Genomic DNA, 27,642 nt, shown 5'->3' with positions numbered 1-27,642 from the left:
ACAGAGGAGCCTGGTGGGCTGCAGTCCATGGGGTCACGAAGAGCCGGACATGACTGAGCGACTTCACTTTCACTTTTCACTTTCATGCACTGGAGAAGGAAATGGCAGCCCACTCGTGTTCTTGCCTGGAGAATCCCAGGGACAGCGGAGCCTGGTGGGCTGCCATCTATGGGGTCGCACAGAGTCAGACACGACTGAAGTGACTTAGCAGCAGCAGTGCTATCTCCAATCAATGCAGAAATGACCTCAACAACACCTTCTTCAGGCCACTGTCTGACGAATGACAGGAATCACACCTCTTCATGGAGCAGCCCACCTCATCTTTGGATAGCTATACTATGCTTTTCAAGATAAACGAAAACCTACTTCTTTCAATTATCTCAGCTTTATGAAAAGACAGAATACTCAATGTTTTTTCAAAACTAGAGCTGTGGTCAATGGATCTGTTTTCAAAAATCTCTAATATTCCTCTCCTCAGGCCAAGTATTCAAAAGTCCTTCATCTAGTCTTCACATGACAGCTTCTGGAGTCAGCCCTCCTTTCCTCTGAACATTTCGTTCTGCTCAAAGTTCATTTCATTGCGTACTTTGTGTATATAATCTTAACTCTTTTTTCACATGAATATCTTAAAATTTTGCTGTTGTTGAAGGAAAATAATAGTTGATATTGACCAGGGTATGGACAAAGCCTATAGGCTAGAGTATGAACTGGTGGAACGTGTTTACAGAGCTCTCTCGTAATTCATATCCAAAGTGTTAGACATGTATTTATCTATAGGCTTTAGTAGACTCCGGAAATCATATTTCCAGAAAATTTTCCAAAGGAAACTAATCATATATTATTACACATGCAATGACATCTGTATAAGGATGTTCATCTCAGTATAACCTATAAAACGGAAATACTGGGGCAATCTAAATGACCATTAACAAAGAATTGGTTTTAAAAATAATAAAGTAGTAGTTCTAAAATATTATGGGAAATTATGCAGTCATAAAAAAATTATATAGACTTCTATATTTTGACTTAGAATGATATATTAAGAGAAAGTAAAAGGAAATCAACCCTGAATATTCATCAGAAGGACTGATGCTGAAGCTGAAGCTCCAATACTTTGGCTACCTGATGTGAAGAGCCAACTCACTGGAAAAGATGCTGATGCTGGGAAAGATTGAAGACAAAAGGAGAAGAGGGCAGCAGAGGATGAGATAGTTTGATAGCATCACCGACTCAAAAGATATGAATTTGAGCAAACTTGGGAGACAGTGGAGGACAGAGAAGCCTGGCAGGATACAGACCATGGAGTTGCAAAGAGTTGGGCACAGACTTAGTAACTGAACAACAACAAAATTTACTGTTTTGTAACTTACTTTCTCTTAATACATAAATGATATTATTTTAAATAATTTTGACAAATTATCTAAATATAATTATTTCAAATATATGCATTTAATTATACTTATTTAGAATGAGTTTCAGAGAAGGCAATGGCACCCCACTCCAGTACTCTTGCCTGGAAAATCCCATGGATGGAGGAGCCTGGTGGGCTGCAGTCCAGGGGGTCGCTGAGAGTTGGACACGACTCAGTGAATCACTTTCACTTTTCACTTTTATGCACTGGAGAAGGAAATGGCAACCTACTCCAGTGTTCTTGCCTGGAGAATCCCAGGGAAGGCGGAGCCTGGTGGCCTGCCGTCTTACAGGGTCGCACAGAGTCAGACACGACTGAAGCGACTTAGCAGTACTAGAATGTGTTTAGTTTTTAAAGTTTCAGTTCAGTTCAGTCGCTCAGTCGTGTCAGACTCTGTGCAACCCCATGAATTGCAGCACGCCAGGCCTCCATGTCCATCAAAGTTTAGAAGAATATATTCTTTAAAAAATTTAAGACATAAGATATTTTTTAAACTATTTAAGACAACAGTATCAAGAAAAGCAGAAATTTAGAACCTCATAAAGAAAACTGAACTAAAATACTGTGCTGGTCAGGTAAGTCATTTTATATGGGAAATGATGACATAAAAGTTATTAGAACTAGAGATGAATGTAATCCTGTGGAGATTTTTTTTTTTAAACAAAGCACTCATATATAAACTTACCTCTTGCCTAGAAAGAGTCATGGGTAATTTTTCCTCTGCCAGTTCAAGTTCTAATACTGGATTCGATGAAGTTAATGGTTTCTGGTCCTCATCTTTTGGCTGTATCTACATTAATAGCCAAAAGAAATGAAATTCTCCTTTTAAAATACAATATGGTTTATTTTAACATGTACCATTCTATACATTACGTATCTATCAAAATGAAACATGTTTAACATACTGAAGGTTTTTCAAGTGTTCCTCTGAGCAAACAGCTCATAATTGACATACATGCTTGAGAGAGCACAGGGACACCCAAAGAGAGAGCGTGCACCCTGGAAGCATTCTTGCTACAGAAGAGCAATAGAAGTTATTAATAAAATGGTTTCCACAATCAAAAACTTAAAGGTTGAAATCTAGACTCACTTTCTCCCTAGACTCCAAGATTTTTACTTTCTTCTTGGAAACAATCAGCTTGCTTCTCCTCTTTGAGAAAATCATCTTACAGGGTTATTTGATCCTTGCTCTAGATTTAAAATGAACACCAAAAAAAAAAGAACTGCTTGATAACAAAAACCTGTGAAGCCTCAAGCATAAGCTCTTTCCTATCCTGATTTTTGAAAGGTATATTCCAAGTGCACAGCAATCATTGCTGGATGTGTAAAAAAACTTCCCAGTGCTCCACAGAACTTGCCCGTGAACTGAGCCATGAAGGAAAATAATGAAAACCAGCCACTCTCTACTCATAGCACACGGAGATGAAACTGGACACTGTTGTTCATATGAACCTGCAGGGAAAAAAAATCTCTTCTAACATTTTCTTGAGTCAGCTTCCCAAGTCACAGTTTAGGAAAATTGAGTTCAGCAGTTTATAAGTCCCACTGCATGGTCTGTAAAAAGATACTGAAACATGGTTTTCCAGTTGACCCTAAGACAAATCTAATATGTCAAAAGAAAATCCAAAAAAAATCAAAGAAGATCAACATTAAAGGAAACCATTCAGTTAAGAAAGGCTGTATGGTTACAATTTTATACTTGATGATTCCACACTTTAGGTTAAAGGTTATATTAATTAGCGTTAATAGTGATAACAGAAAATGTAAGTATAAATTAAACTTTCACCATTTTCACAAACCAAATCAGCATCAAGTCTCAATAAATGGTAACTAGTTTTTATAAGTGAATAAAAGTAACATGCTGTATATTCACTACTACCAACAAGGAAACATTAAATATGCTTCAGAAAGAAAACCCTGTGCTTTCTTTTTAAGCATAAAAACAGGTATTTCTCCCAAAATCTCACGATGGAAAGCATTTTCAATTATAAAATGGCAGTGAATAGCCTTAAGGAAAAGACCTAAGACATTCTGTCAGCTGGACTCAACATCACAAGCGGTATCTTTACAGCAATGATTTTGCTTCAGTGCTTTCCTCTATACTGGCAAGAAAGAACTGCTGTTATAGCAAGAGCAATGTAAACAAAGGAAAACTGTCACTGTTTATTTTCCAACCTTACCAAAAAGTTAAAAAGGTTCGAATCTAAGGATATGGGAAAGCAACCGAGTCAGTGGACTAAACCAAAGGTAAGTGATTCTTGTTTTACTCTAAGTGTGAGTTAGACAATGCTAGCAAGCAAATAATGGGAATCCTTTCTGACTATCTATTTGACATTTAGATGGTTTTAACACATATTTTAATTTCTTACACTAGAAGCAAATGAAATCAACATACTTAAGAGAAATATCAAAATACCAATGTAAACTTTCATATTGTAGAAACCTATCAGAAATACAACTACAGTTTTAACACCTACCGTCTCCCAAAAGTACAAAATGAAAGCAAATCCATATACATACCATTTGAATTCTTCATGGGCTTTCTTCTAGAAATGCTATGCCAGATAAAATTAATTTCCAGAACTTTCCCCATTACATGCACAAGAGTATTATTGTATAATCAATGTTTCACAAGCAAAGAGTCGATTTCAAATTTATGATTTGTTAAAAGTATTTCAATAGAACCTCTGAACTTTGTTTAAAAAAATCAGACTAGATCAGTCATCTTTCAAAATAAATTAAACACAACTTCACCTTGTAACCTTTAACCCCTCCCAATAAAAACCCCAATACATTGTTAACTAGGTAATCTCAAAGATAATTTTAGTCATGTTTCTAAAGTATTCAAAGTTTTCTAGACAACTCATTTATTTCTAATATTTCAAGATCACATTTTCTATCCAGTAGGGTGAGCAGTGTTTGAAATGTGATATCTTATCATATAAAATGGCTATATCTCAGGTAGAAGTACTGAGGGCCAAAAGGGATGATTCACATTGCAAACATAAAACAGTGGCTTAAAATATTCAGGAGAAAGCAGGGGAAATACCACTGCTGATACCACTGCTGCTGAATGATAAAATGTTTTGAACCCTTTACAAATGGACTTTTATTGGGAGAGGTGGGGAAAGGAGTGGTGGTAGTGATGAAAATGAGGTAGTATCGGATCCAGGACTTAATTAAAAGGAAAAAACTCAAGCTTTGATCTCAAGCCACTTCATGCTGTCCACAAAAAGCCAAACCATTCCAAGCCAAAGGTCATGCATGTATTTTCCTGAATTTAAGATTAAAAGAAAAAAAAGAAAAACAAAATCATACCTCTCCAGATGGCTTCTCATTTATAGGCTAATGTATAACATTGATAAATTGAACAAAGATCAATTGTTTTGTTACTTTAACAATGGCTATATAAATTTAAACTCAGAAATATATAATTTAACATAAAAGCAGGCATTCATACCTTGTAGCCACATCTTTCAAAATATGCTTCCTCTTCTTTTTTTGCAAGTTCACTACGCTTGAAATATTTTTTATTTTCCTATTGAAGAAAGAAGAAAGTTAATAATAATGGAAGTTTTAACTTTCCTATTGAAGATACAAGTAAGTTTCTTCCTACTGAAGAAAGAAGTTCAAATTTCATGTCTCTTGATCAACAACCGTGAAAGTTTTTCAAGAACTATGAAGTTTTTTTAGGTCTCACAGAGATTATAGTGATTTCCTGAACACACCACCTGTCCTCCACCCTGGTCTAAACATGAAGACATTTCTCTTGCAGCATCATTTTAACAGACATCATCCAACAGCACAGAGAAAGAACCAATCCCACTTACCAAATGTTAATATTGTTTTGATTTAATTTCCTGGGGTTTTAATTCAATTTCTACAAATGGATTCATTGTGAACCACATAAAACGTGATCCTTTAATTCTTTTCTCCTAACAGACCCAATCAAACAAAAATTATGGTCTCTTCAGCTGACATTTTAAATCTCATTACCAAGAGAGCTCCAAGGATATGTCCACATTCTTTTTTGTCGTCTGGAATCTTATTATAATGATTAGTTAACTGTATTTGTATTAACCAATTTTAAAAAATAATCTGGACATAGGATGGTTTTGGAGAGCTTCTCTAGTAAAAAAATGGTTCAAAGGCATTTGGTTTTAATATGACATGATGTTAAGAGACAAACTCAACCTACTGTAGCAGGGGATAAAAGGTTAGTTCTTTCCATGCTATACATAAAATTATTCTGTTAAAAATGCAGTCCCTTGGATCATTTCATAATGTATAAAACTATCAAATCACTATGTTCAACACTTGAAAGTCATATTTTATGTCAGTTATAATGTAAAAAATACAGTTCCTCATTTGCAGGTTTGTTACTATCTGCAGTTCTGCCTCTTAGATACTATTTCACTAATGACTTAATTCAAATAAAGATACCGCCCTACTTCATAAGGAGTAACCATAACAATACCTCAATAATACCTCCACACAGGTATTTAGCGCCTCATAATTCCAAAGCTCACTCAGGCAGTGATCATCAATGATGCTATACCCTGACAAGGAAGTTTGATGGTGAACAACGGAAAGATCAGGTTCCCACACCTGAACCCACTGCTCAAGCCTGGCACCAGTAAAACATCTAGGAAGTACACAGCAAACCACTTAAATATGTCCTCCCCAAAAATCTAAATCAGTCTCTGATCATACAACTTCCTAGAAACGTAAAGGAGACAGGAAAAAGCTCAAATACCACAGGAAAGCAATCAAACACTAACACATTTCATAAAACTAGCCCCAGTTTCTTCAACAGGTTGACGAATTTAAAAAGTGGGGGACCTGAGGGAAAAGAAAATGTTTTCACTAAAAGAAACCAAGAGTCACAATAAATGCAATGACTGGATTTTTGTGTAGACTTGATTTAAGAAACCAACTGTAAAAACATATATTAATTTATACGTATTTTAATTCAACTGGGGATATTTGAATATGAGAAGAGTATTTCATAGTATTAAGGACCCAATTTTAATTTCGTTGAGTGTGATCTTAGTTCTATAAAGATATGTCCTTATTTTCTAGAGCTACATGTGTTAGGTAGACAGGAGTTCATTATACAACTCTATTTGTATATATATTAAAAACTAACAGCTTAAAATTAACAGGTTTTTCTAAGTTCATTCATTAACTCAATAAATATTTACTGACTTATCTGATGCACCCCAAGCACAACTTTACAGATATAAACAGGAAGACGTTACCCAGTGTAAGAAACTGATGGCATCATCTGAACATCAAAACTACTCTGGAAAAGGTGGATGCAAATAAAATTAATCCCACTGGAGAGGTGCGAAACCTGAGAGTTAGAAAGGTCAGGTGACATTCCCAGAACTCAATAAGCCTCATGAATAACAGAGACAGGACTAAGACCTCTGGTCCTTAAATCCTTTGTGCTGATCCAGTATTCCACATTACAGTTTTTCACACCCAAAATGCACTTCAGCATCGCAAATTGTTCCTTTTGACTATGTATAATAGAACATACTGGTCGTATTTCAAATGAATGAATTGACAACATGGACTGGTAGCCTCTCAGAAAGAGCTGGTATGTAGGAAGAAAGTAACAGGACTCCCCAGGCCGCGGACCATGGTCCAGCCTTTATACTATGGAATCTTTTACTACCATGAGTCAATTCCAGTGAACATACCTACCAAAACCTTAAACCTAGAACATCCATTCCCAAAATGTAGACTTCTGGGGGTCCCTAAGACCCTTCCAGAGACTGCACAGGTCAAATTCATTTTCATAACACTGAGCTGAATTTTTACACATGATAAACAGTGGTTTGCTGTGTATTTCCTTGATGTTTTACTGGTGCCAGGCTTGAGCAGTGGGTTCAGGTGTGGGAACCTGATCTTTCCATTGTTCACCATTACGCTTCCTTGTCAGAGTATAGCATCATTGATGATCACTGCCTGAGTGAGCTGTGGAACTATGAGGCGCTAAATACCTGTGTGGAGGTATTATTGAGGTATTATTATGGTTACTGCTAGTGAAGTAGGGCAGTGTTATGAAAGTTCATCCGATTTTATATAAAAATAAAAGACACTTTTCATTTTCACCAAGAACTTCATTAGAAAACATATTCACTAACTGAACAAATTTTTTTGGCCAACCCAATACTAAGACGTTATGTGCCCCACCCCACTGCCCTTTTCATTATGCTCAGATCTGCACTGATGGTACAAAAGCAATGGTGAAGAAAACTACTAGAACCTTGGCATAAACATTGTTGGTGTATCAGTAGTCGCTTGTATTCCTCACCACCATGCTCTTGCCAGAAAATAAAAAGGCCAGTTTCTCTGAAGAATGTTTTGATAAAGAACAATTTTACTAAATCTTAACCCTTAAGTACGTGGCCCTTTAACACTTGGTATGATGAAATGAAAGGAAATGAAGCATATGAAGCACTTCCACTACATAATGAAGTAGGAGAGCCCTCTCAAAGAAAAACACTTGGGCAACTGGTTGATTATTCAGACTTGCATTTTTGGCAAACATTTTCTCGAAACTAAACAAAGCAACCCTGTCACCTAAAGGAAAACAATGACAGTATTTGTTGTCTATGATGAAAGTCCACCTGTCAAGGGAAAATGAGAATGGTAGAAAAGCGGTATCCTTCACTGTGAACTTGCTGGCTTCCTGACACATAAAGGTTCCACTGATGAAATCAGTGGTGATATTAACAAATGTGACTGTTAAAATACTGTCTAATGGGAAAATCAACATTTAGAAGATCGGCATAACTCAGCACAGCTGAGAAACTCACGATGTCACAAAGGCAAGATGTTACAAAACCATGCACAGGCAAAAGATCTAGGAGAAGAGCAGACCAGAACACACAACAGGTCTAGAACAGACCGAATCAACAGACGCTAATATAAGAAAGGTCCACTGATACAGGTCAGAACTCACTCTCAGATAACCAACAGACTGGCTCCAAATAGGAAAAGGAGTATATCAAGGCTGTATATTGTCACCCTGCTTATTTAACTTATATGCAGAGTACATCATGAGAAATGCTGGGCTGGATTAACCACAAACTGGAATCAAAATTGTCGGGAGAAATATCAATAACCTCAGATATGCAGATGACACCACCCTTATGGCAGAAAATGAAGATGAACTAAAGAGCCTCTTGATGAAAGTGAAAGAGGAGAGTGAAAAAGTTGGCTTAAAGCTCAACATTCAGAAAACAAAGATCATGGCATCTAGTCCCATCACTTCATGGGAAATAGATGGGAAAACAGTGGAAACAGTGGCAGACTTTATATTTGGGGGCTCCAAAATCACTGCAGACGGTGACTGAAGCCATGAAATTAAAAGATGCTTACTCCTTGGAAGAAAAGTTATGACCAACCTAGACAGCATATTAAAAAGCAGAGACATTACTTTGCCAACAAAGGCCCATCTAGTCAGTTCAGTTGCTCAGTTGTGTCCGACTCTTTGCGACCCCATGGACTGCAGCACGCCAGGCCTCCCTCTCCATCACCAACTCCCAGAGTCCACCCAAACCCATGTCCATTGAGTTGGTGATGCTATCCAACCATCTCATCCTCTGTTGTCCCTTTCTCCTCGTGCCCTCAATCCTTCCCAGCATCAGGGTCTTTTCAAATGAGTCAGCACTTTGCATCAGGTGGCCAAAGTATTGGAGTTTCAGCTTCAATATCAGTCCTTCCAATGAACACCCAGGACTGATCTCCTTTAGGATGGACTGGTTGGATCTCCTTGCAGTCCAGTAGTCATGTGTGGATGTGAGAGTTGGACTATAAAGAAAGCTGAGCGCCAAAGAATTGGTGCTTTTGAACTGTGGTGTTAGAGAAGACTCTTGAGAGTCCTTGGGCTGCAAAGAGATCCAACCAGTCCATCCTAAAGGAGATCGGTCCTGAATATTCATTGGAAAGACTGATGCTGAAGCTGAAACTCCAATACTCTGGCCAGCTGATGCGAAGAGCTGACTCACAGGAAAAGACCCTGAAGCTGGGAAAGATTGAAGGCTGGAGAAGGGGCCAACAGAGGATGAGATGGTTGGATGGCATCACTGACTCAATGGAGATGAGTTTGGATAAACTCCAGGAGTTGGTGATAGACAGGGAGGCCTGGCGTGCTGCAGTCCATGGGGTCGCAAAGAGTCGGACACAACTGAGCGATTGAACAGAATGGAATTTTTAAGAAACTCACCACTTTTGGTTACCAGTTCTGGTATAATATCAAAGAAAAATATCCACAATTACTGAAAAGGTTATTAAAATACTCCCTTTTCTAACTACGTCTCCTTCTCAAGATGAATTTTATTCAGCTACTTGAATAAAAACAACATACTGCAACAGGCTGAAAAAAAGAAACAGGAAGATCCATTTGTCTACTAATACAGTTGGGGAGACTGGCAAAACATAAAACATGCCATTCTTCTCAATAAACTTCTACTGTTTTAGAAAACAGTTTTTATAAAAATGCGTTACTTATGCTAACACGATGGGTTTTTCTTAACTATACTTCTACATGGCATATACATATACGTTTTTAATACCTTAGTTTTAATTTCTAATAGAGTAGAGATCTACACAATACATTGTACACAAACAAAAGCTCTCTGGACTTGTAATTAAGAACGTGAGAGAGACCAACAAGTGTTCTAAGACCAAAAGTGTCCTGTCTGAGAAAAGTCCACTTGCTGGCGTTCTCCAGGCCTGCGCTAGCTCTTAAATGCTGGGAAGCCATTTGGGTCCCAATGCTGCCCACTGATCCTGGTGTATTTAACCCAGTTTCCTCCCCTATTGTCTACACTGATCATTATTCACTCTCCATTCTCTCAAACCTCTAAGCCCTTTATGTCTCCTGTTACTTTTAGCATATGATGAAGCCACTCTACAAAGAAACGGGAAGCCAGCAAACAAGAACTCTGAATTCCTACCAGCACCGACCCCTTCTTCATTTAAGAATGGAAGAGGAAACCCTTGTCCTGTCTAAGGCCAACCCCTTCTACCTGTCTTCCAGATCTCAAATCCTCCTGCCTTTCTCATAGTTCAGTATCTATTTTCTCTCCTGCATCTCCCCCTTTTATTTCTCTACTGGTGCAAATGATCATCACTTACATATGGCTCAAGACTCTGCAACCTTAAAGGAAACATTCATTACCTGTGCTGGGTATCACGCTAAGCACCATTTACAGCAGAACTACCATAAAATGTTCTCTAGTCTGTCTCCAAAGGAAATCAGTCCTGAATATTCATTGCAAGGACTGATGCTGAAGCTGAAACTCCAATACTTTGGCCACCTGATGCAAAGAACTGACTCACTGGAAAAGACCCTGATGCTGGGAAAGATTGAGGGCGGGAGGAGAAGGAGACGACAGAGGATGAAATGGCTGGATGGCATCACTGACTCAATGAACATGAGTCTGAGTAAACTCTGGGAGTTGGTGATGGACAGGGAGGCCTGGCGTGCTGCAGTCCATGGGGTCGCAGAGTCCGACACAACTGTGCGACTGAACTGAAGTCTGTCTCCATCTCCTCACTGCCAGGTCTCTGAGCAGCTGGCCACCAACAGGAGTCCATCTTAATGCTCCACCAAAAAATTCCTTGAGCTCATCACTAACTTGCAAGGTGCTAATCTGAGGATCTTCAAATCAACTGCAATTCTCTTTGTTTTCAATTGCCTTCTCTCAGCTGTCAGACACCTTTCTTATTTCTTCCTTACTGGTCTGTTCAGATTTTCTATTTCTTGTTTTTCTGGTCATTTGTTTCACTTTGATTTGCCAATTTATTAGAACATACTAATGCATTATTTGACCTAATTATTGTACTTATTATTTCCTTTTTTCCAGTAACTTCCACACTGGTTCCTATAGTTCCTTCATTTATTGTTTCAGTTTCAGGGTTTTGTCAATTTCTGTTAAAGGAGGTTTTTCTTTTTTTAATTAAGTCGTTTCTATACTTTTATAAATGAAAAAAGCAAGTGCAGAAGAAAGAATCTATATGCTGCCATCTTTATTTAAAAAGGAGAAAAGACACACCTTTGCTTCTTCACATTTGCTTCTAAAGCATGAAATAACTACAGGAGACCCCAAAGTTGACAATATTAGCTGCTTTGGAGGAGGTGAACTGGACGTTGGAGCACATGGGTAAGAAGGACACTTTTTACTGTTCACCCTTCAGTATGTTTTGAATTTTGAATCATTTGAATGCGTTATCTATTAACAATAAATTTAATTTTTGAAAACTAGTTTGCTTCTCATTTTTAAAAGTTATATTGAGAAAAATGTAGGTGTTTTGCTTCTTACTATGTGACCCTTCGCGTCAGGGCAAAAGAAGGTCGTTCAAAACAAAAGGCTCCCAGCCAGGTTTCACTATCACCCTGCACACTTTTTGTTTAGAAACAAAAGAGCAGTTTGTAAGGAAAGGAATCAAGCGGTGATTTCTGTTTAAAACATTTTCTAAGGCGCACTGAAAACACCAAACGAACTTAGGGGAGATATATTCATGACACAACTGACACTGCAGTATTTCAAAACCTAAGATTAGTAACACATCCCCCTTTATAGGTAACTTGGGCAGGATAGAGGATGTGCCCAAACTTAAAGAGCCCTCTGTCACGGAGGACTTGTTAACTCCTTTTACAAAGTTAGTTTCCTTTCTAGCTATATTCCAAATCTTTGAACTCTACGTTTGCTGACTCAATGACAGAATATACAACACAGCCCTACAAACACAAGCCTGGAAGTGGCTGGTAGTGATTTTAAGACAGCATGTGAACCGAAGGTAAATGTGTGTTCCCTCCTAAAGCACTCGAACTCTCCACTGGACCTCTCACTCCGGCAGATTATAAAAACAAGTTGAAGAGGGTATACATAAAAAGCACTTCTTTTAAAGACAGAGCCTCATTCCTGCGTGGTGCTTCACACATGCTATTCTTGGGCTTTGTCCAAGTTGTACTGTCTGGATTATAAACCTGAGATTCCCAGGCCTAAAGAGAACAAATTTTTCTACCACATCACCTGAACCTTCAGCCCACACTAATGAAGAAGAGTCAAAACTAAAAACCAAATGCAACATGACTGTCACCATTTCACTAATTAGAATCATCATTCCTTCCATCAGATTTAAGATTTTTAGTGTTTACAAAAAAAGAACATCAAACACAAACATCATCAAGAGTTCTACAAAAAGACACTGGAGAGCTAACAAATACACAGCCTGAACACCCAAAGCAGAACGTGAGAGATCACGAACCATGGGACAGGGTCAGTTTCCTGCTGAAGAATGGAAATAAGCCTGAAAGAGTATGGAGAAACAAACCCAATGGTTGGGCACCCAAACAGAATTTAAACAGACACAATACTTTTCAAAGTGTAAGAACTGTAAACTGTCAAGGGATCCTGCTAGCTAGGCAATATGTTTTCTCAATGATGCCGTCCAAAGTAGAAAACTATACCAAAATTTACCTTGCACAGATGAATTCTATGTACTTCATAATTATATATATTTGTATCACCATATGGGGGCTTCCCTGGTAGCTCAGTTGGTAAAGCATCCACCTGCAATGCAGGAGACCCCTGTTCAATTCCTGGGTCAAGATGATTCGCAGGACAAGGGATAGGCTACCCACTCCAATATACTTGTGCTTCCCTTGTGGCTCAGCTAGTAAAGAATCCACCTGCAAAGCAGGAGATCTGGGTTCAATCCCTGGGTTGGGAAGATCCCTGGAGAAAGGGAAGGCTACCCGCTCCAGTATTCTGGCCTGGAGAAGTCCATGGATTCTATAGTCCACGGGGTCACAAAGAGCTGGGCATGACTGAATGACTTTCACTTTTTTCATATCACCATATATAAAATTAGACAAAAATGTATGTAAGAAATAAACGCCAATCTTACACAGGCTCCTGAATGAAGAAGTTAAACATACACTTACTGTATTATCCAACCATTTCACTCCTAGGCATTTATTCAAGAGAAATCAAAGTATATGTCCAAACAGAAACCTGTACACTAATGTTCACAGCAGCTTTATCATGAGAGCCAAAAAATGGAAACAACGCAAATGTCTATCAACAGGCTAATGAACAAACAAATTGGGGGTAAAATCATACAACGGTAGAAGACTGTTCAGTAACAAAAATAATGAAATCCTGCTATAAGTGCATGAATGAATCTCAAAATTAGAATGAAAGGAAGCAGACAAGAGAGCTTGTATTAAACACCTCTGCATGAAACTCTAGAAAGTACAATCTAAGTAACAGAAGGCGGACCCACAGCAGCCTGTGGAAGGGTACGTAGAGCCCAGGGAGGGGGAAGAAAGCAGGATCACAGGGGCACAAGGGAACTCTGGGGGGAGGCAGACATGTTCACGCTCCTCATTGTGGGGACAGCATCACAGTGCAGGCGTGGCGTAACTCACTAAGCTGTGCACCTTAAACATGCGCGTGTCAAGTATTCCCCAATAAAGCTGCTTAGGCAAGCAGCACAAGACGGAAGCAGCCTCAGTGTCCACCAATAAGCACATGGATAAAGAAGATGTGGTACGTATACACACAACAAAATACTACCTAGTCATAAAAAAGAACAAAATTTTGCCATCTGCAGCAACATGGATGGACTTGGAGGGCATGTGCTAAGTGAAAACAGGCAGAGAAAAACAAATTTATGTGGAATCTAAAAAGTACAACAAACTAGTGAATATAAAAAAGAAAAAGGAGACTCACAGATACAGTAGAGAACAAACTGGTGGTTACCAGCGGAAAGGGTGGAGGAGCAATATAGGGGCGGGGAGTAAGAGGTACGAGCTACTCCGTATAAGCTCCAAGGACATACTGCACAACACAGGGAACAGAGTCAGTATTTTATAATGACTTTAAGTGGAACAGGACCTTTACCATTGTGAATCACTCTACTGTATACCTGGAACTTACATAAGTAGAGCAACTATACTTCAATTAAAAACACAAAATTAAACAGAGTGTTAGCATTTACACTGCCTGATTTTACAACTCACCAAACTGCAACGGCAATCAAGACAGTGAGGCACTGGCATAAAGATCAACAAACAGATTAGGACAAGAGAGCAGAGCAGGACAGAGCCACACAAACTATTACTGATTTTTGATGATACCAAAACCATCCAAAGGGAAAGGAAAAACATTACCAATAAAGGGTGCTGGAACAAATGGATATCCAAATAAAATAAATCACACCCCTGCCTCACATCATACCAAAAAACTGATTCAAAAAAATTTTGTTTTTGTAAAAGATAAAACCATAAAACTTTCAGAAGATATTATAAGAGAATACCTTACTCTCTTGAGTGAATGCTTAGGAGTGGAATAGCTCAATCACTCAGCAGGCCTATGTTTTACTTTTAAGAAACTGCCAAACTGTTTCTCAATAGGTTACGCTATTTTATATTCCCAGATAGGATACAGTCAACATTAACCATGAAAAATCGATAAGCTGGACATCATCAAAATTAAAAACTTTTAAGAAGATGAACAGAAAACCCACAGTCTAGAAAATTCACAATACATACTGACAAAGGAGTGATATCCATGATATATATAAAGAATTCCTTGAACTTACCAAGGATAAACCAACCAACCCAATTTTAAAATATGCAAGTAATTTTAAGCCACATCACAAAAGACATACAAATAGAAAAACACACAAGATCTACTTAATATTAATCATAAGGGAGATGTATACTAAAACCACAATGAGATATTACAATACATCCACCAGATTGGCTGAAGTTAGACTGAAGCACAAATTGCTGACACAATGTCAAGATCTGAACCGTCTTACTTTGCTGGTGGAGGTGTGACACAGTCCGACCACTCTGGGAAAAGTTCTGATTAGTGGGCGGGGTTTAGGCCGGGAAGGGTGGGGCTTAAGGAGGGCGGAGCTTCAGAAGGAGGGGGCGGGGTTGGGGTTAGGGTTAGGCTTTCTACAAAACTAAACATGTAACGAACACCATGACCTAGCAATTCCACTCCCCGGCATTTTCCTACGAGAAATGAAAACATAAGGCTTGCACAGGGATTCCCTGGTGTTCCAGGGAATTGTCCCAGGGGCCAATGCAGAGGACACAGGTTCGATCCCTGGTCCAGGAACATCCCACAGGCCGTGGCACGACTAAGCCCATGCACCACAACTACTGAAGCCTGCGAACCCAAGAGCCCGAGCTCTGCCACAAGAGAAGCCACTGAAATGAGAAGCCCATGTGCCACAACTAGAGAAAGTGCAACAAAGACCCAGCACAGCCAAAAACAAATCAGTGACTTAAAAAAACAAAAGACTTTCACAAGAGGGTCCACAGCTAAATCCTAGAAACAGCCCAGGTGACCATCCTCAGGGTAACAGATCAACAGACTGGTACATTTGTGCAAAACAATACTTCTCAGCAATAAAAGGAACAAACAACTGACACACGCAACAACACGAATAAAATTCACATTATTCTGATTAAACAAAGTGGGTCATATAAGAGCCCATAGTATGATCTCATTTACACGAAGTCCTAGGGCAGGCAATGGAGAAGGCAATGGCACGCCACTCCAATACTCTTGCCTGGAAAATCCCATGGACGGAGGAGCCTGGTGGGCTGCAGTCCAGGGGGTTGCTAAGAGTCGGACACAACTGAGCAACTTCACTTTCATGCATTGGAGAAGGAAATGGCAACCCACTCCAGTGTTCTTGCCTGGAGAATCCCAGGGATGGGGGAGCCTGGAGGGCTTCTGTCTATGGGGCTGCACAGAGTTGGACATGACTGAAGCGACTTAGCAGCAGGGCAGGCAAAGCCAATGGATGGTGGAAAGAAATGGAAGCAGCAGTTGCTTCTGGGGATGGTAGAGGCTGACTGCAAGATGGAATGAACACAATATTCTGTACCTTGATACACACAGGGTCACACAGATGCGTATGCATTTATCGAAAATCACTGAGTGGGACACTTACGATTTGTGTATTTCTTCATATGTATAGACAAACACTGAACACTAGTCGATGAAAAACCTGTCAACTTATATTCTGGCAATTATATATATTTAAGGGTAAAGTTTAACAATGCCTGTAAATTAATCTGAAATGCATCAAGATCAGTACCTTGGCTTCAGGACCCTGTAAGCAGCTGGAAAACACTCATCTAAAGAGCCATCTTTGGTCATTTCAAGCGGTTTCCCAGGTTTTTATGGTTCATCTGTTTTAGGTGAAACGGTAACGACCTAGCCTGTGTCTCTTGTCAAAGTGTGGAACAGCTGCCTTCCACTATTCTAAAATGGTCTGCCTGTTTTACTGTCCTGAGGTAAAAGCAGTTTCTGCACTGCTAGATGGATTGACGAATGGATATACAATGATGGACAGATGGACAGTCAAAGAATAAAGCAAATATATTAAAATGTTAATCGCAGGTTTAACTGCAAATCTAAATGGCAGGCATATGGGTGTTCACAGTACAATTATTTTGAGTGTTCTGTACATTTAAAAGCTTTCACAGTGAAGTTCTGAGAAAAAAATTCTTTGCAGGAGATGTCAAGACATGGTACCAACATGACAAATTCCCTTCCATGTTGTTTTCTGACTGTACCAAAAAATCTGTGAAAGGCTCCTCACCAAGCGCTAAACAGAGAAAGGTGTTGGAGAGTTTTATAGAAGACTGTGAGAATGAAGGGAAAGTGTGAATAAAGGCAAGTTGAAGGACTGGAATAAATGAAGAAGGGTCAGGAGAGTTAGGACAGCTGCCTGGGGCTAGGGATTAATGGGCACAGAGATGTTCACCAGCCCAGAAAGGACCAGTTCTTGACCTTTTTGAGTCAAAGATCCCTTTAATAATATAATCAACAGGAGGAGGGGACGTGGGGTCATAGATATATATACATGCTAAACTTTTTATTTATATACCATACCAGAAATGGCATGCACCCAACAGAAGCAGAAGATACTAAGAAGAGGTGGCAAGAATACACAGAAGAACTATGCAAAAAAGATCTTCATGACCCAGATAATCACAATGGTGTGATCACTCACCTAGAGCCAGACATCCTGGAATGTGAAGTCAAGTGGGCCTTAGGAAGCATCACTACGAACAAAGCTAGTGGAGGTGATGGAATTCCAGTGGAGCTATTTCAAATCCTGAAAGATGATGCTGTGAAAGTGCTGCACTCAATATGCCAGCAAATTGGGAAAACTCAGCAGTGGCCACAGGACTAGACAAGGTCAGTTTTCATTCCAATCCCAAAGAAAGGCAATGCCAAAGAATGCTCAAACTACCACACAATTGCACTCATCTCACGTGCTAGTAAAGTAATGCTCAAAATTCTCCAAGCCAGGATTCAGCAATACATGAACCATGAACTTTCAGACGTTCAAGCTGGTTTTAGAAAAGGCAGAGGAACCAGAGATCAAATTGCCAACATTCACTGGATCATCAGAAAAGCAAGAGAATTCCAGAAAAAACATCTACTTCTGCTTTATTGACTATGCCAAAGCCTTTGACTGTGTGGATCACAATAAACTGTGGACAATTCTGAAAGAGATGGAAATACCAGACCACCTGACCTGCCTCTTGAGAAACCTATATGCAGGTCAGGAAGCAACAGTTAGAACTGGACATGGACCAACAGACTTGTTCCAAATAGGAAAAGGAGTACATCAAGGCTGGATATTGTCTCCCTGCTTATTTAACTTCTATGCAGAGTACATCATGAGAAACACTGGGCTGGAAGAAGCACAAGCTGGAATCAAGGTTGCCAGGAGAAATATCAATAACCTCAGATATGCAGATGACACCACCCTTATGGCAGAAAGTGAAGAACTAAAAAGCCTCTTGATGAAAGTGAAAGAGGAGCTTAAAGCTTAACATTCAGAAAACTAAGATCATGGCATCCAGTCCCATCACTTCATGGCAAATAGATGGGGAAACAGTGGCTGACTATTTTGGGGGGCTCCAAAGTCCCTGAGATGGTGATTGCAGCCATGAAATTAAAAGACGCTTACTCCATGGAAGGAAAGTTATGACCAACCTAGACAGCATATTAAAAAGCAGAGACATTACTTTGTCAACAAAGGTCCGTCTAGTGAAGGCTATGGCTTTTCCAGTGGTCATGTATGGATGTGAGAATTGGACTGTGAAGAAGGCTGAGTGCCGAAGAATTGATGCTGTGGTGTTGGAGAAAACTCTTGAGAGTCCCTTGGACTGCAAGGAGATCCAACCAGTCCATCCTAAAGGAGATCAGTCCTGGGTGTTCATTGGAAGGACTGATAGTGAAGCTGAAACTCCAATACTCTGGCCACCTGATGCGAAGAGCTGACTCATTGGAAAAGACACTGAAGCTGGGATAGATTGAAGGCAGGAGGAGAAGGGGATGATAGAGGATGAGATGTTGGATGGCATCACCGACTCAATGGACATGGGTTTGGGTGGACTCTGGGAGTTGGTGATGGACAGGGAGGCCTGGCGTGCTGCGGTTCATGGGATTACAAAGAGATGGACATGACTGAGTGACTGAACTGAACTGAAACTTTTTCTCATATTTCAAAGAGCTGATGGGTACTGCGAAGTCCATCCAAAGGCTCCACTTAAGAACCTCTGATACAGATGGTAACTGAAATCTGAAGGGGAATATGAAATTCAAATAAGAGAACTTGGAGGGACTTCCCTGGTGGTCCAGTGGTTAAGATTCTGTGCTTTCAATGCAAGAAGTGCGGGTTCAACCCTGGCCGGGGAACCAAGACCCCACATGTCATGCAGCCCAGCCAAGAAAAGTAAATATATATGCATACATATATGTATGCATATATATGAGAATTTTCACTGTGAAGTAGCCAAGGCCTAAACTTTAAGGAAAACCAACATTTAACGAATAAAAACCAAACACTAAAAAAACAACAACAAAAGAGAAGCCTCTAAAGGAGATCAGAAATAAGTAGCTTGAAAAGTAGACGCAAATGCAGGACACTGTGGGGTAAGAGGCCAAGGGAAGATTGGAGAAAGTGGACCAGTCTAGTACAAATGCTCTTGAGGTTAAGAAACCACGGCAGTCACTGCGGCCCCTGATTAGGACGGATACAGTGTAACTGCCAGGGCGGAAATCAGGTTAAGGAGTAAGTGAGAAATAGAATTTAAGAAGCTTGGCTGTAAAGAAAAAGGACAGCTGTGTGGGTTTTTTTCTGATTTTATTTTTGATAACAGTTGTGTTAAACAAACAATAAAAGGAGATGTATGTATGTTTGTTAAAACATACATATAGCACTGAAACATACATACATACACCATGTACGTTTCAGTGCTGCTGGCGATAAGCCAGCAGAGAGATTAAGACACAGGAGGAAAGGAGACAAGTGATATTTAGGTTCTGATGATGCTAATGAAGATAAGAGTTGGGCTCCAACATGTAAGTGGAAGGTGTGACCCAATATACAGCCAATACCTCATCCACTTTCACAGGAGAAAGGTGAGGGATTTATTGGCTGATGGCTTCTCTTTATAAAACTGAAAGTGGATTCCTTAAAGGATCAAGCATTATTGAAAAAAAAAATCCTCTGTGGCACAGTGTAGCACCTGCACAGAGGAAACATTCAACAAATACTGGGAAAAAACAAAGCTAAAATTCTACACAAAGTCCATCTTCCAAACTGCAACTAATAAAACTGCTAATTAAGCCCCACTGAGTGCTGTAGTGGCCTGGCTTTCCACGTGAATGAGGCTTTGCATTAAATGAAGACTCACCAACACCAGGGCTCCAAAGCACTGGCATTTTAGCAACCGGGAGGCCGAATTTACCTCCAAGTAGTTACACCTGGCAGAGCACTGAACACAGGGGACAGGAGGCCGCTTTAGAAGCTCCTCCAGTTCTGACAACGGGGCGCTCACAAGCTAAGTATTTACTATATCCAACTACTGACGAATAAGAAAAAGCTGAGGGGCTTCCCTGATGGCTCAGTGGTGAAGAATCCACCTGTCAATGCAGGAGACACGGGTTTGATCCCTGATCCAGGAAGATCCCACATGCCAAGGAGCAACAGAGCCCACTGAGCCCGAGTTCTAGAGCCCAGAAGTCGCAGCTACTGAAGCCCTCACGCCTAGAGCCCGTAATCTACAGGAGAAACCACCGAAATGAGAAACCCAAGCACTACAACTAGAGAGCAGACTCCACTTGGCAATACTACAAAAGAGCCCTCGCAGCAACAAAGACCCAGCACATTCTAAATGTTGCTAGAATTTAAAATTAATTAATTAATTTAAAAAAGAAAAAGCTGTAACAGCAAGCTCCATATAGGATGGATAAACAAGGTCCTACTGTATGGCACAAAGGACTGTAGTCAATATCCCATGATAAACCATAACAGAAAAAATATGAAGAAGAACATATATAACTCAACAACTTTGCTGTAGAAGTCACAGCAGAAATTAAACATTACATTGTAAAATGACCAAAGAGGAGGTGGTGCTTCTGGAAAAACAGTACAGCAGAAATGGGCATTTCCCAGCTACAGAAAGGGTAGTGAAAAGGATTCACTGGCCCGCGACCAGAAATTGTTTAAAAAATGAAACAGGACAATGGATTAAAACAAAGAGATGTATGATAGAATCACATGTACTTAAGAAATGTTGCATGAAACTTTTTTCATACATATCAGATCGAAATATAGATTTATTTCTTACTATGGCTGGGGTGGTGGAAAGTTTGAAAGTTACTGACAGACACTATGATATAGAAAGATAAAAGCTACAAAGCAAACAATTCCATATAAAATTATATGGCGGCAAAGCAAATGACGTCTCCCCAGGCATTAAAAAGAAAAAGTCCAGTCCGGGCTTCCCTCATAGCTCAGTGGGTAAAGAATCCGCCTGCAATGCAGCAGGTCTCAGTTCAATTCCTGGGTCAGGAAGATCTACAGAAGGAACAGGCCACCCACTCCAGTGTTCCTGGGCTTCCCTTGTGGCTCAGCTGGTAAAGAATCCACCTGCAATGCAGAAGACCTGGGTTCGATTCCCTGGGTGGGAAAGATCCTTTGGAGAAGGGAAAGGCTACCCACTCCAGTATTCTGGCCTGGAGAATTCCATGGACTATATAGTCCATGGGGTCGCAAAGAGTCTGACTCCACTGAGCAACTTTCACTATACATACTGCCCTATGTTATGCAGGAGAACTCACCCACGCAGTGGGGACTGAGATCCACCCCAGAGCCAGGAGAAAATCATGCAACCCTCAGCTTCATCATCCGTGGAAAGCACATACTAACTGCCCTATATACCAAGCAGAGTTGCTGTAAAGCTCAAATGAGAAAGCATACTATGGTGCTTTGAAAAACACAAATTGTGCATGTTAATTTAAAGTAATTTAATTCTTAGATTAACCCTATGAACACCAGTTCTATGTTCACAGGTGAAGATAAACAGCTGGTCTGCAGTGGTTAAGGATGTAAGCTTTAGAGTGGAAGAGGAGGAGTCCAATTCAGGCTCTCGCTCTTGCTAGCTATGCAGTGCTATGTCAGTCTGTAAATCAACCTAGCTTCTGTTAGTTTCCATTTCCTCATCTGTGAATGAGAGCAACAAGTAACTTTATGGAATTGATGTACAAATTAAACAAGCTATCAGATATGAAGCCTTCTGCATACTGCCTTGCAGATTACTATTACTGGAACTATGACTTTCAGTATTTTAATCCCCATCTCATGTATGTCCCTTTGCTGGCCCTAACTGGGAAATCAATCTTACCTCCTGGCCAGGGATATCTGAGTAATTAAATCAACTATCAAATTACAAAATTAAAGACATACCAGAAAAAGTTTATACATGATGATAAATTAAGAACAATTATGTAGAATCAGTGTTTATAATTAATCATTTTTAAAGGTTGGTCTATTTCCAAGACAAAGAACTTGATTATGCAAACATGCATGTTGTAAACCCTGAGAATGCGCTGAGCTTTTCCTGATTCCATTTTCCCCCAAAATATTTTGTACTTCAACACCTGGCCCTTTCTAACACCCACTGTGCATTCCAACACCTAAATAAGCTTTTTCAAATACTCGAGAAACCACTCATCAAAGGTAAAAGGCCCCCAGTTAAGAGATGAAAATACCAAGTTACAAATATGAACAAGCTCTGCCCCACACCATTTGCTAAATAAGTCTATTTAATTAGCTCCACTTTCTTAATTATTTCTTAAAGTTTCCATGATTATGAAACCTCCATCTGCCAAGCTAACAATCCCAACTTACACTACATCAAATACTTAAGTCAGGTGTTCTCACAGTGGCGTAGTCCACAAGAGTCCCTGGGGTTGTTAAGACCCTCTAAGAGGGTACCTGAGGTCAAAACTATCCTCAGTACTCAGGTATTATTTACCCGTTCACTCTGTTACATTTCACTGAGAGTGAAAAGGGAGTCTCCTGAAGACTTCACAACCATCAAGACAACAGCACTAAACTGTACCGGCTGTCAGATTCGAACATGCTGAGCACTGATGGAGTGAGGGCAGTTTCACTTAACCACCTCCTTGAAGTTGTAAAATTATTGATTTTACTAAGTCGTGGTCCTTAACCACATCTTTTTAGTATCCTGTGCAACAAAGCAGGAAGTACACATAAAGTGCAAAGCCTTCGAAAAACGACAGAAGTGTAAGACCTGAAGGACTGGGGCGGTCCGAAAAATACCGACAGACGGGAATGGGCGTGAGGGACAGCAGGGGGAAAGAGAACTGCCAGTCTCGGGTTTTCCTGCAGTTCCCACACTTCCATCCCAAAGGCTCCCGAGTGAGTGCCAAGGGCACAGTGGGTCTAGCTGCTGGCTCTCTGGGGCCGCGGCGGGGTCCTGGCTGAGCCCCACCCAGCAAGGACCCTCTCAGCACCGTTCCCCTCTCCCCAGGCCCTCCCCGACGCAGACACTCAGCTCCTCCGTCGCCAACGCCCACGACCTCAAGGCTTCTCACCACCAACAGGTTCCTGTCCTCCACCAGCTGCCGCTTCCGGAGGATCTCCGATTTCAAAACGTCCATCTTGCTGTCCGGGTTGAGGCTGTCTCGAGCTTTCTTTCTCCTTCTCCAGCTCCCTGGACCAAGACTTTTCACCCAGCCAGCCGCGGCTAACCTACTTACACACACCCAGCCCAAATACCGGAGGACAACAACTGACAGGACGGCTTCCGGCGGAAGCTGAGGTGAGCGAGAGGAGGGGACAGAGCGCTGCAGGGCTCCTACTGTTTACGTAGTCGCCGAGGGCTGGCGCCCCCTGGCGGCCCTCTCTGACAGCGTGCCTAAGTTTCCGTGGTGATACGAACGTGGAAAATATGAACAAGAGTGTTCTAAATGGAAGCTGCATTTTAAAAAAATGTTATATACCTATGTCAACTATACTTCAGTTTTAAAAGAAGATAAAGGTTATACCTTTTTGTACCTGCTACTTGAGGTGCAAAAGCTTCATAGCGGAACACTTCATTTATGATTTCTGAAGTCAGATCTTTACCGACTACACGAGAATCTCACTTTGGAGTTCCTGAAGCTACCTGCGTGCCAAAATTGATGTACTCAAGTGAGAAAACCTAGAACAATAATACTAACTCATAAGTATAGAGTAAAAGGTGTTCGTTGCTGGCCGGTGAAACTACCTGGAAACTTGGACAATTACAGTATATTCATTTAAGTAATTTCGGAAGCAACAGTTAGAACTGGACATGGAACAACAGACTGGTTTCAAATAGGAAAAGGAGTACGTCAAGGCTGTATACTGTCACCCTGCTTATTTAACTTCTATGCAGAGTACATCATGAGAAACGCTGGGCTGGAAGAAATACAAGCTGGAATCAAGGTTGGCGGGAGAAATATCAATAACCTCAGATATGCAGATGACACCACCCTTATGGCAGAAAGTGAAGAGGAACTAAAAAGCCTCTTGATGAAAGTGAAAGAGGAGAGTGAAAAAGTTGGCTTAAAGCTCAACATTCAGAAAATAAAGATCATGGCATCTGGTCCCATCGCTTCATAGGAAATAGATGAGGAAATAGATGGGGAAACAGTAGAAACAGTGTCAGACTCTTTTGGGCTCCAAAATCACTGCAGATGGTGACTGCAGCCATGAAATTAAAAGACGCTTACTCCTTGGAAGAAAAGTTATGACCAACCTAGATAGCATATTCAAAAGCAGAGACATTACTTTGCCGACTAAGGTCCATCTGCTCAAGGCACTGGTTTTTCCTGTGGTCATGTATGGATGTGAGAGTTGGACTGTGAAGAAGGCTGAGCGCCGAAGAATTGATGCTTTTGAACTGTGGTGTTGGAGAAGACTCTTGAGGGTCCCTTGGACTGCAAGGAGATCCAACCAGTCCATTCTCAAGGAGATCAGCCCTGGGATTTCTTTGGAAGGAATGATGCTAAAGCTGAAACTCCAGTACTTTGGCCACCTCATGTGAAGAGTTGACTCATTGGAAAAGACTCTGATGCTGGGAGAGATTGGGGGCAGGAGGAGTAGGGGATGACCCAGGATGAGATTGGCTGGATGGCATCACGGACTTGATGGACGTGAGTCTGAGTGAACTCCAGGAGATGGTGATGGACAGGGAGGCCTGGCGTGCTGCAATTCGTGGGGTCGCAAAGAGTTGGACACGACTGAGCGACTGAACTGAACTGAACTGAACTGAATTGAACTGAATTTCAGAAGTAAATATATCCCTCCTCCCTGAGTTGTAGATTGCTCGTATATCTTAGCGATAATTGAACATTTCAGTTCAGTTCGGTGATGCCATCCAGCCATCTCATCTGTCGTCCCCTTCTCCTCCTGCCCCCAGTCCCTCCCAGCATCAGAGGCTTTTCCAATGAGTCAACTCTTCGCATGAGATGGCCAAAGTATTGGAGCTTCAGCTCTAGCATCAGTCCTTCCAATGAACACCCAGGACTGATCTGGTTGGATCTCCTTGCAGTCCAAGGGACTCTCAAGAGTCTTCTCCAGCACCACAGTTCAAAAGCATCAATTCTTCGGTGCTTTTTCTTCACTTTCATCAAGAGGCTTTTTAGTTCCTCTTCACTTTCTGCCATCAGGGTGGTGTCATCTGCATATCTGGGGTGATTGATATTTCTCCCAGCAATCCTGATTCCAGCTTGTGCTTCTTCCAGCCCAGTGTTTCTAATGATGTACTCTGCATAGAAGTTAAATAAGCAGGGTGACAATATACAGCCTTGACATACTCCTTTTCCTATTTGGAACCAGTCTGTTGTTTCATGTCCAGTTCTAACTGTTGCTTCCTGACCTGCATATAGGTTTCTCAAGAGGCAGGTCAGGTGGTCTGGTATTCTCATGTCTTTCAGAATTTTCCAGTTTATTGTGATCCACACATCAAAGGCTTTGGCATAGTCAATAAAGCAGAAATAGATGTTTTTCTGGAACTCTCTTACCCAGCAAACTGAGATAATCTCTTTGGTCATGTGTTCAGCAATGAAAATTTTCAGTGAGATGATTAAAGATGTAATTGAAAAAAATTTTTAATGGCTTCTCAAGAAGACAAATTAAATTGGAGGGAAATTATGTCAGAGATTTTAATTTTTAAAAGACCCTAAAAACTGTTTACATTTATTTTTGGTTTTATGCCACTGAAGCTCTGTTTAAGTTTCTAGTTAAGTTATAACTGAACAATATTAGACATACTACTTTTCCCCAGTCAAAAAAGGAAAGAGATATTCAGTTCAGTCAATTCATTAATGGGTGAGATGGTTTAGCAAAATAAAAGATGATAGAGAATTGTTTCAATTTACAAAGTAGTTTTACTGTATACGTGTATGTGTTGGTTATATTTCCTTTAAAAGATATCTGACTTTTGCCAGAAATAAATCAACATAGAAAGTTAATTCAGTGTCTGAGCTAAGATGCTTTGCTAATTTTTAGGGCTTTTGAAAACTTTCACCAAAAAAAAAAAAAATGGTCTTGAATCATTAAACATGGGCACATTTTTACATGGATTTGTTTCCTGAGTCACTTATAGTTCAATAAGCAAATAATAATTTATTAGCCTATTCCTGTTTAGGGTTTATAAATGATGACACAAAAACCTGAAGGTTGACACAAGTAATTGTAACAGTAATGGAAGTTCACAGAGAAGGAACAGCTCACATATACCAGGGAAGACGGTAGCTTCTATAAACAGGCTCCTTTTAAATTTCCGATTTTCATTGATCTTGATGTTTATGTAAATATGTGCATTAAATCTTAATAAAGGCCTAAGATGGAAGAGTGAGAGAGACAAGCACTTGAACAAGCAAACTGATAAGGAAGCTTTTCAGTTTATACTGAGGGGAAAAACAGATGACCAGGAGAGCTAAGAAATCCTGAAGAGAACCAGTTAATCCTGATTCTAAGGAGTCATATTCATTTTTAAAATATGCATCCCCTTCTATCGTAGTTTTTTAAAGAGCAAAACATTAGAAACAATCTAAGTGTCATATCTGGGGGGATGGTCAAATAAAGTCATAATTCATACATATGACTGAACAATATGTTCAGAAAAATATTCAGTGATATGAGAATCCTCATGACATAATGTTTAGTTAAAAAAAAGGTAGAGGACTTCCCTGGTGGTCCAGTGGTTAGGACTCCATGCTTCCACTGCAGGGGCTGCTGGTTCGATCCCTAATTGGGGAACTAAGATCCCAAATGCTGCACAGCCAAGAAAAAATTTTAAATAAAAATTAGAAAGTAAGATAATGAAACTAGAGGTATAACATACAGTCTCCATTTGGTTAAAAAAAAAAAAGGCATGTAAACCTAGAAAATGATTGAACAGAAACATATCCAAATATCAGATTATTACCTATTCTTCTTTATACTATAATTGTACCAAATCCATAATTTTGGAGGAAAAATCCTGAGAGGCAGTCATTTTCTGTTTTATTTCATTATTATTGAAATTCTTTATAAAATTTCAGCATTACTACTTTAAAAATCATGTATAATAAATTTTAAATAATGCCAGTAAAAGAAAACAAAAAAGAGAATGTTTTCTAACCTTCATACTTATTCAGTCAATAGTTAGATGTCTCGGACTTCCCTGGTGGTCCAGGGGTTAAGAATCCACCTGCCAGTGCAGAAGAGACAGGTTCTATCGCTGGTCCAGGAAGATCCCACAAGCCTTGGGGTAACTAAGCCCGTGTGCCACGACTACTGATCCCAAGAGCCAAAACTTCTGAAGCCGGTAC

The 27,642-nt window shown here is 40.2% G+C and overlaps 1 protein-coding gene across 2 annotated transcripts in view; it reads right to left on the bottom strand.

Moving 5' to 3' along the window:
- Positions 1–23,674, bottom strand: part of PRPF18 (pre-mRNA processing factor 18) — a 61,015-nt gene extending 37,341 nt beyond the window's left edge. The window contains exons 1-4 of one of the 2 annotated variants that reach the window (XM_069547517.1): positions 23,395–23,674; positions 4,872–4,949; positions 4,730–4,756; positions 2,097–2,201 (exon numbers count right to left, since the gene is read on the bottom strand). In XM_069547517.1, coding sequence (XP_069403618.1) covers positions 2,097–2,201; positions 4,730–4,756; positions 4,872–4,949; positions 23,395–23,460 — 276 coding nt within the window. In that variant the 5' untranslated portion in view covers positions 23,461–23,674. The remainder of the gene's footprint in view (positions 1–2,096; positions 2,202–4,729; positions 4,757–4,871; positions 4,950–23,394) is intronic. The other variant, XM_069547518.1, reaches the window with a different exon arrangement.
- Between the last annotated feature and the right edge of the window lie 3,968 nt (positions 23,675–27,642).

Source organism: Ovis canadensis, chromosome 13 (assembly GCF_042477335.2).
Source record: "Ovis canadensis isolate MfBH-ARS-UI-01 breed Bighorn chromosome 13, ARS-UI_OviCan_v2, whole genome shotgun sequence".
Classification (NCBI taxonomy): Eukaryota; Metazoa; Chordata; class Mammalia; order Artiodactyla; family Bovidae; genus Ovis; species Ovis canadensis.
The sequence above is the reverse complement of the archived record's forward strand: the minus strand, read 5'-3'. Positions and strand labels throughout refer to the sequence as shown.